Raw genomic sequence first — 17635 nt, 5'->3', positions numbered from 1 at the left:
TCCTTCATATAATGTTTTGTCATTAAATGAACATAAGCAACACCCTTGTAACTGGCATTATTTCACAAAATGCCTGGACTGCATTTTCCAAAACACTGATGTCTAACATGTTGTCTTTTTGCAATGACAAAGATCAGATTCTATGAAATTGTATCAATAATCAAAATGATGTGTTCTATCTATATCATCTACATTGTTTTATACATACTGATGAGTATTGATGCATAACATTTATTTAAACATAATTAGGTAACAAATCAAAATGTGATTAAATCAAATGTCTGTATGTATCATCGCTGAACCCTTTAACATTAGATTAGAAAAACATTTAACAGATTGGAATTTGTTGTATTCATCCAGTATGCTATGATTGACTCGTAACGTAACAATGTGTTGCCTGGAAGGATAACTAAACAAGCAGGGGTTGCTAGCCAGGGAAGATCACTAGACAAGCAGGGGTCCGTAGCCAGGAATGATTTTCAGACAAGCAGGGCTCAGTAGCCAAGAAAGAAAAAAACTCTATTTGGTTGCCTCAAACACCACGATTAACAGTGATTCCATTCATTTTGATCCATTCCAAAAACATGTATTTCTAAAGACCCTTATTTCAAAGTTTGGTTTTTACTAAATAACTATTCTATAAGTGTTCAACCTCATCTTTCTCTTTTACTTGTTGTGAGTTTGTGTATGCCTGTATCTGTAAGATATTGACTGCACAATGCTGCATATATGTGGAAGATGTTGCACATAGCTGTAAGATTTTGCTAGAGTTTACAGATTCCGTTATAGAGTAAACTGAGCAGTGGGCTGATAAGAGCCATCCTTCTGAATGACTACCAGACTCTTTTTTTTCAAAAAGAAAATTCACGACTGGGCTGTTGTTTATTTCTCTGTCTGGCTTGACTCTTGTTCTCTGATGGATGGATCTGTGCGTGTCCGTGTTTGTGCATGTACAGTGACTGTTTGGTTAAGCATGAGCTGGGTGTCAACATGAGTTGGGTGAGGGAGAGGCGCATGGTTGGTGACAAGAAAAGTAGAGGGAAAAGGAGTAGGACGTCTCAGTACAATCCTTTGGGGTGACTAAATTACATGGACTGGGAGAGGAGTGTGTACTGAGGTCTGTATGGCATGTCTGAAGAGGACAGGGCCAAGAGTCTGCTCCCTGTCAACTCATTATCTGGGCTCTCAGGCTGGAGAGGTGGGAGGAGAAGGGGAAAGAGGTGGATCTCTCTGTTATATAATGTCTTCATGGTTGAATACACTGCAGGTTCAACTCTAAGGGATTTCTTCATTTTTTTCCTTTGTCATGTCACCTTATCTATATGTGTCCTCTTGAGACACCATGATAATTCTCCCAACCATGAAGTGTCTGAAACTGTCACGATTTCGGAAGGCTGCATAGCAGGACACAGGCACAGAAACAAAAGGCTCTTAAATTCCAATGACTGAAAGTGCCATGAAGCGCTAAACACAACAACCGTAACATCTGTAACATCCAAAAATGACTGACAAACATACTAGGGGAGAGACTTACATAAGGACTTAATGAGGGGTGAAAACAACCACACAGGTGAAAACAATCAGAACAAAAAGGCCAGGCCACGTTTAAGAACAAAGGAAATAAATGAATAGAACAGGCAACAGGAAAGGCAAAATCCAAGCAGAACAAAAACAGAACCTAATAGAAATCCATCACAACCAGAGTCTTATTTTCATACATACAGTGGAGGGAACAAGAATTTGATACACTGCCAATTTTGAAGGTTTTCCCACTTACAAAGCATGTAGAAGTCTGTCATTTTTATCATAGGTACTCTTCAACTGTGAGTGACGGAATCTAAAACAGAAATCCAGAAAATCACATTTTTAAGTAATTAATTTGCCACATTGTATGATTTTGAAGTAATTCATTTGCATTTTATTGCATGACATAAGTATTTGATACATCAGAAAAGCAGAACTTAATATTTTGTACAGAAACCTTTGTTTGCTATTACAGAGATCATACGTTTCCTGTAGTTCTAGACCAGGTTGGCACACACTACAGCAGGGATTTTAGCCCACTCGTCCATACAGACTTTCTCCAGATCCTTCAGGTTTCAGGGCTGTCGCTGGGCGATACGGACTTTCAGCTCCCTCCAAAGATTTTCTATTGGGTTCAGGTCTGGAGACCGGCTTGGCCACTCCAGGACCTTGAGATGCTTCTTACGGAGTCCCTCCTTAGAATGGTCCCAGCTCTCTTCAGGTCATTGACCAGGTCCTGCCATGTAGTTCTGGGCTGATCCCTCACCTTCCTCATGATCATTGATGCCCCACGAGGTGAGATCATGCATGGAGCCCCAGGTAATGAGTGGAGAACTGGAGGGCTTCTTAAAGAAAAACTAACAGGTCTGTGAGAGCCGGAATTCTTACTGGTTGGTAGGTGATCAAATACTTATGTCATGCAATAAAATGCAAATTAATTATTTAAAAATCATACAATGTGATTTTCTGGATTTTCTCTCACAGTTGAAGTGTACCTATGATAAAAATTACAGACCTCTACATGCTTTGTAAGTAGGAAAACCTGCAAAATCGGCAGTGTATGAAATACTTGTTCTCCCCACTGTATGGACTGTGTCTCCGTAGGAAAATGCTTTGGTTACAGCATTAAATATTATTCATGAAATGCTGCACCTTAAGTGGGAATAATGTTCACCAGATGACCAGAATGTCAATTAAATAATCTTGGGCTGCATTCGCACAACTGTGCAGACCACTCTCTTCTATACTACGACTTGGAATAAAAATCTTGCTAACATACCACTGGAAATGTAAATAAAAAATTTATAAATCTGTTCCTGCCATTCCTTTCATGTTTCAGGCAAGTCCTTAAACGAAACATCCTGAAACAGATGAAACAGAATTCGTATTTGTATTATCTTTCATGTTTTTTATGTGACAGACCCAGAAAAATTGATTATTTAAGTCATATTTGGATATAGACTGTTTTTGCTGTGTAAGATTTACATGTGGCCTTTTTTAGATTTAGAAGAGACTGGTAAACACTACCTTCACTTTGTATACACTGGTAGCATAGCTAGCATCCAGAAATGGTGGAAGTCAAAGTCACTTTAATCTGTATTGCAGTTGATTGGTGACGTTGGCATGAACATACAGTTAGTGATGGCCTAATGAGGCCTCATTAGCGTTATTTTAGCAGCTGGATCTTTTGCTGGTAGCACTCAGATTTTCTTTATCACAATAAAAGTCATCATTGAAATGTATATGGCAATATAGTTGACAATCTAGTCTGTAAAAAATAAAAATATATTCAAACAGGTATAGTTAATACAGGTAATGAGTGGAGAACAGGAGGGCTCCTTAAAGAAAAACTAACAGGTCTGTGAGAGCCGGAATTCTTACTTGTTGGTAGGTGATCAAATACTTATGTCATGCAATAAAATGCAAATTAATTATTTAAAAACCATGCAATGCAATTTTTGTTTTATATTCTGTCACTCACAGTTGAAGAGTACCTATGATAAAAATTTACGACCTCTACATGCTTTGTATGTGGGAAAACCTGCAATATCGGCAGTGTATCAAATACTTGTTCTCCCCACTGTATTGGGGTTGACATCAATACAAGCATCTTACGGCAATTTTTACCTCAACATAGTGTGAAATGCCCATATAATTGCCAAGATTTACACACATTGTGTGAGATTCAGGATGATTTCCCCCACACATTCAGCTGTCACTTATAAACCCAAAAAGGACAACTTGTAAATATCAGCAAAAGCAGACCAATATATAAAATGACCAAGACATGAGTCACCAGATTGTGGGCCTGTTGAAATAAATATACCATGACAGATGTAGCGAATATACACTTTGTTAGATCCAATGATGGTGTCTTAAATCTTCCCTAGTCTGTGTCCAACTGACTACTTTACCAGATCTCTGTGACTGCCTACTTCATTCTGTCATCTCTAAATCCTTTGGCTGGCTGTAATATTTAATTTAGAATTTGTAGTGTAACCAACTGTAGGACACACTGTCAACACCAGTGCCTCTCCTTATTCTGTCTGTGCTTCATCGTTAGTCTTCGGAGCATTGTTTTATGCAGAGTTGATTGTTTACCCAAGAGCCTCAGCTCTGGTCAGCCTAAAATCCAAACAGACTTGCTGTAATACTGTTGAGGTCACTGTTGATGACCAGCCATGTAGGTGGTATTATTAATCATCACCTGTGGTGAAGGTTATTCCAAGCAGCAATAGACATTAAATGACTGGTCTTAAGGTTAGAAATATGTTTTTTGGCATTCAGTTGCAAATGTTTTTACATTTTGTTATTACAAGTCATCATTTGACACTGACTACAATGCACATTTGAAAATGTGTCTATGACGTGTTATAAAACATTCCAAAATACGTCACATGATACCAGTTGACTGGAAAGTGGACTGGAAAATGGACTCTGCTAAAAACAGAGTTAGCCTTCTTTTTAAGTGGACTTGCATGGCTCATGCCCAAGATGTATTTAGGTCTTAGAGTGGTGCTCAACAGAGTGATTGCTACATGTTCCAGATCAACAACTAATCTCATGACCTGTCCAATAGGGGCTGAGAATTATTGTAGTCAGCCACAGAAATCACAGTAACTGTATTGCCCAGCACCTCTGTGTTGCTATGTGGTTTTCTGTGCTCTCCCAGTCATTCCCACTGAATATGGGTGATTCTGTGGGAAGGTCAGCCGTACTGTAGCATGCCCCCAATTTATTTTTTAACCAAAATACTTTCTCAATTAGGTCTATATGTAGGAGTTCAGGCTTTGTTTGAACAGATCAAGTTGCATGCATTTTACCAATTTCCTTGTAGAAGGCAATCCAGATTAGTAGTGAATCAATACAAAATAGAGCAGTGTATTTTTTTAGAGAGTGTTTTAATCAGGTGCTGTTGAATGGTATTATCCAGTAATGTGGAAAACTGCCCCCTGGAAAGTTTTTCAACATATGGATGTGTAATCTTCACTTCAACACTATTGAAAGATAAAGGTAACCACAATTAAAGAAATGACACTGAAACATTACACTTTATTTATTTATCAGAATAAACAGATTTTCATAGTGCAGAAATATTTAGTATATTTCAATAGCTAGATATGCCCGTAGATTCAATAGCTGGATTTGCCCGTAGCTTCAATAGCTGGATTTGCCCCTCTTGACTGAAATAACTTCATGTAGCTGTTTTTTGTAACTCTCTATCAGTCTCTTACATTGACATGGATGCATTTTTGCCCACTCTTCTTTACAGAACTGCTTTAACAACTGTGTCAGGCTTGAGGGATTTCTTGTATGCATGGCCCACTTCAAGTCCCTCCACAGCATTTTGATGGGGCTTTCCATGACTCTGAATGTATTTCTTTTTTTTAAGCAATTTTTTTGTAGCTTTGCTTGAATGTTTTGGATCCTTGACCTATTGCAAGATGTATGTTCAGTACTTCAGCTTTTTTGACAGATCTCCTCACATTCCCCTCTAGAATTATCTGGTACAAATTGGAATTCATAGTTGACTCAATGACGGCTAGTTACCCAAGGACTGAGGCAGAAAACCATAATGCCACGGCATCCATACTTTCCGGAAGGCCTTCTCTTCAATGTCATTGTTTCTTTATCGCCGAGGACAGTGTCTGGCTTTTCAGCCAAGCACCCCACCAACTGCCACCCAACTCCACAGCACATTGCTCCAGTAGTTTTGGCCTTTAACCAGGTGTTGTCTGGCAAACATCAATCTTGATCCGTAGGATAAGGGAACTATGTATTGGAATTGCTTAGAAATGGCTTTGTAACACCTCCCTGACTAATCTTTCAATAATATTGGATAGGTCTTTTGATCTTGGCATGATGGGTTACGACGCACCTACATATGCATTCAGGAGTATACAGAAAGTTAACCAATCCATTACGGCATCCTGGCAAAATAAATAAATGTTTACTCTGGCAGTAACAGTAAAATGACAGTCCATCACAATTACACAAAGGAAATGCCAAGAAGAGTGTGGCCAGATAGACCATTATTTAACATTACGACAGGTTACGACATGTCCAAAATGCATGTACAGTATAGCAGTCAGTGTACACTGCAATTTAGGCTACTATCTTGAAGACAGTTGCCAAAAGTCATCACTTTATTTTTTACGGTAAGTGGTACCTTATCAACAATGTGTGTATGCTGTACATCAGATTTTAGGTTTTGTTTACTAATTGTGTTGCTAGGGCATTAGAGTAAGGAACAGATGAACATCATTCGTCAGTCAGTGTGACAGCTACTGTGGAGAGTTTTTGCCCTCCTTACAAAAACTATGTGACACAGAGAGTAAGATACAGAGTACAAAGAGAGGAGGAGGAGGAAGATACAGAGTGCATAGAGAGGCCATCTAAGAGGGAAACAGACAGAACACCAACAGGAGAAAGCAGATAGAAAGAGACGGGACACGGGACACAGTAATGAGAACAATATGTTTTCCTTTCACTCACTCATTAGGCACAAGGCCAAACTGGCAATTTGTCCATCCAAAGGTCAGAGCAGTTAGGCCCTGTCTGCTCAATCTGCTGGGCAGAACTAGACTAAAGAGATCAGACTGATAACTACATGATTACCCATTCATTTGGACAGAGAAAAGTACATGGAACATCCTGTATTCCTAAGAGAACATGATCATCGTACGTTAGTTTAAAGTGAAAAAAAGCTCTTAAAATACATGTTTATTTTTATTTAGTACGTTTTGGTATGTCATTCATGACAGAAATGGTCATGCCGCAGTATTCCTGCATGTAGGAATGCATGTAATCATTTCATTTCTTATGCACGCTACAGTATCATGAATGTGAACTATTCTTTAATATACAGAACTGTACTTGCTGCTGTGCTGGGTTATGGAATGTCAAGCCACTATGAGCTGTTTTGTCCTCTGCTGGGTTTTGTACAGCTCGGTTCTGTGCTGTTCTGTTGTTCTCTGTGCTCTGTGATCTATAAACCTAGGTATTTTTAATATCAACTGAATTTGGCATTGTTTGAAAAGGGGTGCACGCTTTACACCAGTCTTTCTCAACCCTGCTCCTGGGCGTTTCCCTGCCTTGCATGTTTTAGATCTCTCCCTGCTCTGTCACACCTGATTCAAACGATCAGCTGATTATCAAGTCCTTCATGAGCTACATCAGGTATGTTAGGGCAGGGAGAGATCTAAAACATGCAGGGAAGGGGGCGTCCAGGAGCAGGGTTGAGAGACACTGCTTTAAAATAAATATTAGTCTCTGTTTTATGGTTTGTTTAACTTTTGCCGTAGATGTTTGACACGCAATTAGAACTGAAAATCATTATATGGACTCAGCTGCACTAGCTTTGAGAGGAAGATGTTTCCACCATCCGTGTGCCACACATAGAAGAGCTTTGACTGTGCTGAGGGGGAGTTGCCGTCCCATAAAAGTGGGGAGGCCTGCAGGAAACAGCAGGGTCCACACCAAATTACATGCACACAACATTTTCCTTATAGGCCCTGATCAATAGTAGTGTACTAAATGAAGTGCAATATTCATTTATGCAGCAGCCTTAGACTCCAGGTAGGGCCATGTGTTTAGATCCAGGTTTCAACTTGGTCTGCATGGAGGGGCTACAACCACAACCCTGGTAACACGGTGGGCAGGACTGTGTGTGTCTATATACGTTTTTGGTATGAGGCTATACCTTGCAGTTGCGACGAATGTGTTGAATGACCTTAGCATTACGAAAGGAAAAGTATCCTTGGACTGAGTCCACGAACAATTGCGAACCACAACACAGTAGTCAGCATCAGCACTTCAATATGTCACTTGATAGGAGCCACTTCTCCCTTAAAGCTTGCTGCTGAATCTCATGTCACATTACATTTTTGTTGAACAAATCCTCATAGGGTTCTGTTAAAGAACCCTTCAGATAAATTAACTCATATTCAATCAAGGTAATTTTTTTTTATGTTAAGTTTTGCAATCAATAGGAATAGGAATAATCAAAACCAACATCAGTGGTGATTATAATGATCAGGAATGTTAGGATTTAGATGCATTAAAGTATTACAGTGGAGCTAGGTCTGTTGCCCAGGTAACTGGTCAGCTACACGGCTGTTTTTAAAATCCTAAGCAATAAAAAACACTAAGAAAACCAATCTCCACAATATTTATTTTTTTCAGGAAGAGGGTCACTGTTGAACGTTTATGGACTCCATCACTGATTGATCAAATCACAGAGGGTCAATAATTGTACAAATGTGCCATATTAAACACTAACCTTTGTGTGTCCTTTGTTGTAGGATCTTTGGGTGCTGAAATTCATACTTTTTAAAAAATAACTCTGTGTCCAGTGTCATTTGGAATACAACTGTGCGAACAAAGACACAGACACCCCTATGTTTCAGCAACCACCCACTGATCCATTGCTTTCATTAACGTTTCCCCTTCTTCTCTCTGATTGTTCTCTGACAGTTTCGATGTGGACAACGGCACATCGTCTGGGCGAAGCCCTTTGGACCCCATGGCCAGTCCGGGGTCTGGGCTCATACTCCAGGGCAACTTTGTCCACAGTCAGCGGAGGGAGTCCTTCCTCTACCGTTCCGACTCGGACTACGACCTGTCGCCCAAGTCCATGTCCAGGAACTCCTCCATCGCCAGCGACATGTGAGCATTCCTTCTCTGATTGTTTCAACTGTTCTCGATCAGTCTCTCTCTTTCTTTAGCTCTCTCATTCTTTTTTTTAGTTGTTCACATCCCATCCAATCATGTTCCCCCAGGCACATTTACATTCACATTTGCCATCACTGTAAGAATCCATTCAAAATTATATTTTTCTAAACCTAATCCTAACCTTAAACCCAGAAACCTAAGTGTAACCCTAAACACAGAAACCTGTGACACTAATTCTAATGCTAAACCAAATTTGATCTTTTACACACACTCACTTTTCGACTGCAAATGCATTTCTTTGTCTCTCAGTGAAGTGGCACTGTTTTCACAGGAGTGTGGGGTGATATAGTGAGACCAATTATGACTCAATAAGGCTTATCATTGACTTAACACTACATGAAGAAATGAAGTTGTCTTTCCTATCTAACGTGAATGCCGAATATTATTTTCTGTATTAAAAATAGTCATTTCTGATGGTCTAAAGAACAAATTGTCCTAGGAAAATAGACACAGGGAGCAGATGTTTCTAAGGAAACAATTAACTGATAGAATCTTTTTAAATCTCCCTTGTGCCTCTTTATGTAAACAGTTCGGTTAGCAGATCTATAGCATAGCGAAATAGAATGTGAGATTGAGATCATGATGGTTCTAAGACACTGGAATGAGTGGAATACTGGAATGCAACCTTTCAGTTATCCCCCTGAGAGGTCGCCGCCTCATTCTCTCCCTCTATCTCTTTCTCTCCTTGTTCTTATTTATAGACTCTGTAAAAGTATTTTTCCCCCTGACAGAAAAGCCAACGTTTAAACATCACAAATAATGGTGAACCACAAAGTCGATTAGGACCAGTGATATGATTTTATTCAGGTTTAACGACAGTCTACATACACAGCACAGAGTTCTGACCCTGCAAACTATGTGTTTCATCCATGACTACCAGGAGCTGCTCCTACTCATCAGCGCTTCAGTACTACGGTTGAAATAGGCTCATCCACTCACCCTGGTACAATATCCCTGGTATCTAGCAATTCATTCCAAGTTTGCCCCTATGAACTACTACTGTTAGCCTACTAATGAAAATACCCACGAGGCAGTAGTGTAAACAACCTCTGAGGTGCTTTCCCCTCTCGCCTCTCTTTCTCCCTCCCTCCCTCCCTCCCTCCCTCCCTGATGGCCATACATACACCCACAGGTTTAGAAGGAGAAGAGGAATAAGGCAACTTAAAGAGAAGGGAAGGCAATGGAAATAGCGCATTCCTTGTCCTATTGCCGTGTGGTAATTGGGATCAATGTGAGGGTGTAGGGACAGCCATGTGAGATGGAGGCATGTTTTCTAGGGAGCTGGTGGTCCACTCTGTGGGTAGGTTCCCTGCTGATGAAAGTGCATTATGGTCAATGAGAAGCATATGCTCCTATGTCCATTACATAGCCTTGTAGCCTAGTCTAGTTCGGACAACCATTATACACACATCTTGCCATAATATAGAATCAGCCAGAATCATCTCTTCATCAAAGGTGTATCCGGTATGTCACAAAACCTCTGTTTTTGTCTCTTTTTGCAGTCACGGCGATGACATGATTGTAACACCATTTGCACAGGTGAGCAATGCTAACTTGTATCATTGCCTAATTCCAATTATTCTCATGATAGTGTGCAACAGGCCCAAGCCTATTCACAGATTTACATTGAGTGGGGAACTGTTTCAACATGTTAGGAGGCAGGTTTTAATGTTAATCTGTCTTGATCTCCTCCAGGTTCTGGCCAGTCTAAGAACTGTACGGAATAATTTTGCTGCGTTAACCAATTGTTCACAAGACCGAACATCCAACAAGTAAGTTGTCAGAAGCATACACTGGCATGTACTGTATAGTTCATGAACCTAGTAGTTTACCCCAAGGCACAAGCTGCCATAATTCTTTGCCGAATATGAGTCTTGTTCAGTGTTTTTTGGGGCTATATTCTGAATGTACAGTCTGAGGACTCTTGTGTCTACATATGAGGTATCCCACCATGCTGTTAATGGGCGTCAGCATTACCCAATGCCATCTCTCTTTGGTGCCCTGATCTGTTTGCTGCCGAACCAGGAACCTACTGCTGCTAAATTCTGTAGTTTGTGGTGAATAGAGTGTGAATTTAAATCACTTCTGTACTGTAGTTCTCCCCTTACTGGTCTTCACTGGGACTACAACAACAGCAATCCCACTCATTAAAGGTGCCTTCTGCCATAGTTATGATGAAGAATCTATAGTATGGTTTTAGCCAACACGCCACTCATTTCAACAATCTCAATGTTTCATTTACAGCCAGATTAATGGAAGAGCTGCTAATTAGTTTATTTTATTAACATTAATACTTTCCATGATGAGAAACAAACATTCAGCTGTCAGCTAGGCTGTTTTTTGTATTTTAAGGCTTTATATTGAAAAGTTTTGTTATAGAAATTTCAGTTGATATGTCTATGATATAGATTCATTTTGAGAATGTGGACATGAGCTTACAACCTTTGACCTAATGTTTTTGTAGGGACAATCAAAAACACAGATACCAACATATTGTGTGGGAAAAGAATTATGTGCATAATCATTGTGACTGAAGGATAGTTGTCAGGGTTAAACAATGAGGATACAATCCTCTGTTTTCCTTGCACTCATTAATAAAGGATGATTATATTCAAGAAAGGACAGTGTATTTGGCGGATGACATGAAGTAAATAGAGTGTAATGTTAACGAGACAGACAGTTACTCGTAATTTTACTGTAGTTCTCCCTCTACTGGTCTTAACTGGGACTACAACAACAGTAGTCCCACTCAGTAAAGGTGACAACCGCCATAGTCCTCGTGATCACTGAGGTAGGCAGTACAGAAGGCTTGTCTTGGGAGGACAACTGCATCAGTGTGTGTTATGCTTTTCTTCCCACACCAGGAGATCGCCGATGTGTAATCCACCTCCCATCACCAAGACCTCCTTCACGGGTACGTCTATCATCGTTATGTTTCTATTAGTGTGTGTGTGTGTGTGGGTGTGTGTGTGTGTGGGGGGGGTTATGATAGTACTCAAACTCTGATTGTAGGTCCCAGACTCTGATAGTAGGTCCAATACTATGATAGAAGGTCCCATAATATGATAGTAGGTCCCATACTCTGATATTAGGTCCCATACTCTAATAGTAGGTCCCATACTCTGATAGTAGGTCCAATACTATTATAGAAGGTCCCATAATCTGATAGTAAGTCCCATACTCTGATAGTAGGTCCCATACTCTGATATTAGGTCCCATACTCTAATAGTAGGTCCCATACTCTGATAGTAGGTCCCATACTCTGATATTAGGTCCCATACTCTGATAGTAGGTCTCATACTCTGATAGAACGTCCCATGTTCTGATAGTTGGTCCCATACTCTGATAGTAGGTCCCATACTCTGACAGTAGATCCTATACTCTGATAGTTGGTCCCATACTCTGATATTAGGTCCCATACTCTGATAGAACGTCCTATACTCTGATAGAACATCCCATACTCTGATAGTAGGTCCCATACTCTGATAGTAGGTGCCATACTCTAATAGTAGGTCCCATACTCTAATAGTAGGTCCCATACTCTCATAGTAGGTCCCATACTCTGATAGTAGGTCTCATAATCTGATAGTAGGTCCCATATTCTGATAGTAGGTCCTAAACTCTGATAGTAGGTCCCATACTCTGATAGTCCCTCCCCTGTGTTGTCCCTGTCCTTGTCCTCCTGGTCATGCTTCTGACCTTGTCTAAATTTAAATAGACCCTGGATTTAGCCCACATGCATTTATTAATTATTCCAATTGTACTCTTGATATTTCACCTGGCACAGCCAGAAGAGGACTGGTCACCCCCCTGAGCCTGGGTCCTCTCTAGGTTTCTTCCTAAATTATGGTCTTCTTAGGGAGTTTTTCCTAGCCACTCTGATAGTAGGTATCATAGGAAAACATGTGACATTGCACTATATTCAACACTCCTCAGAGCATCATGTCTCGTGGCGTCCAATGTGGCCCTGCTACACTGTAAGAGCCATGAGAGTCATGAGACTGTTTTAAATAGTAGGTCTCATAGGAAGAACATGTGACATTGCACTATATTCAAAACTCCTCAGAGCATCATGTCTCGTGACGTCCAATGTGGCCCTGCTACACTGCAAGAGCCATGAGAGTCATGATTGTTTTAATTGACTGCCTGTAATTCACACGGAGGTCTGTGCTGCCAGTTCCGTCCTGCTGAGGAGGACAATGAAGGAGGTGATTTACTACAGTGTAAATGGGACATGGAGGGGCCGGCGGAGCCTTGGATTTAGCCCTGCCGTTGAGTCTCCCACCGCCACCCTCTCCTCTCTCCCATATCAATGACTGTCCATCAACGTGTCACATGGTTGGTGTTCGAACAAGACTTTGTTCAGAGTGGCCTCTAGAGCGGAATGGACCAATGAGGAACGCTGTAGACGTCTGAAATCTGCCCGGAGCAGGACAGAGAGTAGTGGTTGTCCAGTAGTGAGCTGTCTGCTGAGGTGTAGATTTAGATGTTCAGCGTGTTCATTTAGATGTGCACCAAGCACACCCTGCATCGTGGATCATTACACTGTTGTAGCTATGGTCGTTTTAGAAGAACAATAACATCAGGGGCGTGTAAGGGACATTTGACATCATTCTTTTTTTGTTCAAGATGAATGACTAAAACATTGTGGAGGGACACCGAAACCTAACAACGATGATCATGATAGCGATGACTCCCTAAGCGACATGCCATTCGTTTTCAACATTGCAGACAGTGCTCAGCTTCACCCCTCTGCTGCGTTCAGCTCTAGCCCAGCGCCGGTGTTCCCAGAGTAGCTGGTCCAGTTCAGTGTTTGGCAGCAGCCTGCCGTCTGTGCAGCAGAGAGGTCTCTCTGTGCGCTGGTGTCTGATGTCGCACTAAGCATGAGAAGAATGTCATTGACGTCAGTGCAGTCCCTGTCAGAACCAGTGGCACCCCAGCGACTGACACCACACCGGGGAGAGGCAGAGAGAGGGAGAAGGAGGAAGAAGTATCAGGGGAGGGAGACGAAGAATGATAAACAGAGGGAGAAAGAGGCAAAAGGACAATGATAAAGAGGAGGAGATACAGTGTAGCCAGAGCAATGTGAGGGAGAGAGTGAGGGAGGAGGGAAACAGGAGAAAGGGATTCAGTGCTGATGTTTTGTGAGGAATGCTGGGAATATTACTGTACATGTGGCAGTCATACACAGTGCTGATGTTTTGTGAGGAATGCTGGGAATATTACTGTACACGTGGCAGTCATACACAGTGCTGATGTTTTGTGAGGAATGCTGGGAACATTACTGTACTTGTGGCAGTCATACACAGTGCTGATGTTTTGTGAGGAATGCTGGGAATATTACTGTACATGTGGCAGTCATACACAGTGCTGATGTTTTGTGAGGAATGCTGGGAACATTACTGTACTTGTGGCAGTCATACACAGTGCTGATGTTTTGTGAGGAATGCTGGGAATATTACTGTACACGTGGCAGTCATACACAGTGCTGATGTTTTGTGAGGATTGCTGGGAATATAACTGTACATGTGGCAGTCATACACAGTGCTGATGTTTTGTGAGAAATGCTGGGAATATTTCTGTGGCAGTCATACACAGTGCTGATGTTTTGTGAGGAATGCTGGGAATATTACTGTACATGTGGCAGTCATACACAGTGCTGATGTTTTGTGAGGAATGCTGGGAATATTACTGTACACGTGGCAGTCATACACAGTGCTGATGTTTTGTGAGGAATGCTGGGAACATTACTGTACTTGTGGCAGTCATACACAGTGCTGATGTTTTGTGAGGAATGCTGGGAACATTACTGTACTTGTGGCAGTCATACACAGTGCTGATGTTTTGTGAGGAATGCTGGGAATATTACTGTACATGTGGCAGTCATACACAGTGCTGATGTTTTGTGAGGAATGCTGGGAACATTACTGTACTTGTGGCAGTCATACACAGTGCTGATGTTTTGTGAGGAATGCTGGGAATATTACTGTACACGTGGCAGTCATACACAGTGCTGATGTTTTGTGAGGATTGCTGGGAATATAACTGTACATGTGGCAGTCATACACAGTGCTGATGTTTTGTGAGGAATGCTGGGAATATTTCTGTGGCAGTCATACACAGTGCTGATGTTTTGTGAGGAATGCTGGGAATATTACTGTACATGTGGCAGTCATACACAGTGCTGATGTTTTGTGAGGAATGTTGGGAATATTACTGTACATGTGGCAGTCATACACAGTGCTGATGTTTTGTGAGGAATGCTGCGAACATTACTGTACATGTGGCAGTCATACACAGTGCTGATGTTTTGTGAGGAATGCTGCGAACATTACTGTACATGTGGCAGTCATACACAGTGCTGATGTTTTGTGAGGAATGCTGGGAATATTTCTGTGGCAGTCATACACAGTGCTGATGTTTTTTGAGGAATGCTAGGAATATTAGTGTACACGTGGCAGTCATACACAGTGCTGATGTTTTGTGAGGAATGCTGGGAACATTACTGTGGCAGTCATACACACACAGACGTGAATGTACGCGTGTAGGGGACTTCCTTTTTTTACCACAGCTATGCACTCCAGTTTATCAATGTGCCTTTCTGTGTTTCTTAATAATCAACTGTTGACTGCTCTCCCTTTCGTGCTCTCTCTCTCTCTCTCTCTCTCTCTTCCTCTCAGTGTGCACTGTAGTTACATTGTAATTCACCATGTGCCATTATCTTAAATCTTCCCACAAACGACGACAAGTCTGTTGCCAGTTCGTCCTAGAGAGCTCTGTCTCAGGCAGATTCTGCATGACGACACAGTACCCCTTCTTCACCACCCCTGTTTCTCCGTCCTCTCCTCATCTGTACGCACCCCCCCGTATCTGTTGAATGGATGCACGCATCGAGCTCCAGCTCCATTGCCCACAATTCCAGGCCAGGCTTTCAGTGCAGCCCTTCCCTATCCACGGTGCAGTCCTCCCAGGCTGTAGGTACAGCTCTGAGGAAGAGCGTTGATCTGCCGTCTGGATACCGGGGACGCTAGCCACACAGCATCTTTAGGACGGAGCCCAAACACAACACACACTCATTGGATTATAAGCACTTCTGTTTCTGGATATCGTTGACGTGTAGCTTTGCAGCAGGGAGGCTGGGCAGGCAGTGTTATTGTGTTATGGTCTGCTCTCCATCTGGTATGTGTGGGTTGTGTGTGGGGTGTGTGTGGTGTGTGCAGTAACCGCACACCCTCCAGTCAGCCAGCCAGCCAGCCGGTCAGTCAGTCAGCATACTATAGTGTGCTACCTGGTGTTTCAGTCTGGAGATGAAATCCATCTGGTTGTGAGATTCTGGTTGGGACTGCGTCTGGACATACTGGCCATCTTCCACCCCATCCCTCCCTCCTTTACACCATCTCCCTGTCCCTCCATCTCCTCCTCCACCCCACCTCCTTTACCCCATCTCCCTGTCCCTCCATCTCCTCCTCCTCCCCACCTCCTTTACCCCATCTCCCTGTCCCTCCATCTCCTCCTCCTCCCCACCTCCAGGCAGACATGGGCCTGCTCACACGACAGCTCTTCATCCTGCTCCATGACTGGAAATGTATCTCTGTTGTGGACCTCATACTGAGACACACACACTTCAGTGAGAGAACGGGATTGTGTGTGGTGTTTTGCGGGTTTGTGTGTCTGTGTTTGTGCATTTGTGTTCCTCTTTGTCTCAACTGTTATATGCATGGTATCTGAACCTATGGACCACCCTCCACATTTCCCCCCCCTGTGATTTGAACTGTGACACCCCCCACAGCCTTTCGGCTCTGTAACGTTTCACGCTCCGTTCAGGTTAACTACGGCCGTTCGCCCTTCCTCACTGTTGCTCTCCTGACTGAGATCATTTTTGACGGCTGCTGGACAATGTTACTGTTTTAGGGAGTGCTTGTGCTAGAAGCCTGGTGCTGGGCTTGGGCTGGGATTACAGGACTCTGGCATCCTCCAAGGGTTTAGAAAGAAGTAGGACTTTTGGGGTTCAACATTTGAACAGCCTGTCCAGACAGTTCAGGTAGCTGGGATCTGGACTAAGACTCACCAGTACAGGCCTCTGTGGTCTGGCTCCATCAGGCAGTCTGCCTTGAGGTGGCCTTGGGACTTGGCCCATCACGCTCCCTAACTGGCCCCTCTGAACCAGTATGAAGAGTCACCCATGTGTTCGCTCGGGGCATCTCGGCATCGCTGTGTGTGGGGGGGCAGACCCTGGGCCAGCAACCTGCACTAGCCCACTGAAGTGTCCCCGTGTTGACCTCTTGACCCCCTGTCTCACCCCCCCAGAGGAGGCCTTCCAGAAACTGGCCACTGAGACGCTGGAGGAACTGGACTGGTGCCTGGACCAGCTGGAGACTCTTCAGACCAGACACTCAGTCGGTGAGATGGCCTCCAACAAGGTACTGTAAGACCAACAAACGTTCCCTACTGGTAAGGTGACCAGATGTCCCCGTTTTCTGGGTGAGGTCCTTGTTGTTGATCACCTGTCCTCAGGGCTGCTCCTGAAAATGTCCCTGGTTAGAACTCAGAAAAGTTAACTCTGAAGTTGAATCGCAGCTGATATATTGTTAATCAAACACTTCAGTCGAATCAGAATGCCTCTACCAAATTTCTCTACCAAACGGGCCTGCTTTCATTCATAATTAACCATATCCAGAGCCAGAATGGGTTGTGCTGGACACCAGTTCCTTAACAGCAACAACATTGGCTCCCAAATTTAGGTGAATCTGAACTGACTAGCAATTACATAAGCTTCAAAAAAGGGAATTCATGTCTCCCAGGTTTTCAATTTAGGCACTGTGTCTGGTCACCTTACAGTAACTTTGGTGGTATCCAACTGCTGTTATCCCCAAAACTG

General features: G+C 42.6%; 1 protein-coding gene across 4 annotated transcripts in view; it reads left to right on the top strand.

Moving 5' to 3' along the window:
* Window positions 1–17635, top strand: part of LOC105014502 (cAMP-specific 3',5'-cyclic phosphodiesterase 4D) — a 103052-nt gene that overhangs the window by 72308 nt on the left and 13109 nt on the right. For all 4 annotated transcript variants that reach the window (XM_020052812.3, XM_020052814.3, XM_020052813.3 and 1 more), the window contains exons 2-6: window positions 8500–8691; window positions 10260–10296; window positions 10453–10529; window positions 11622–11671; window positions 17065–17177. In XM_020052812.3, the coding sequence (XP_019908371.1) occupies window positions 8500–8691; window positions 10260–10296; window positions 10453–10529; window positions 11622–11671; window positions 17065–17177 (469 nt within the window). The remainder of the gene's footprint in view (window positions 1–8499; window positions 8692–10259; window positions 10297–10452; window positions 10530–11621; window positions 11672–17064; window positions 17178–17635) is intronic.

This window comes from Esox lucius, chromosome 13 (genome assembly GCF_011004845.1).
Source record: "Esox lucius isolate fEsoLuc1 chromosome 13, fEsoLuc1.pri, whole genome shotgun sequence".
Classification (NCBI taxonomy): Eukaryota; Metazoa; Chordata; class Actinopteri; order Esociformes; family Esocidae; genus Esox; species Esox lucius.
This window is presented reverse-complemented; position numbering and strand designations above follow the sequence as displayed.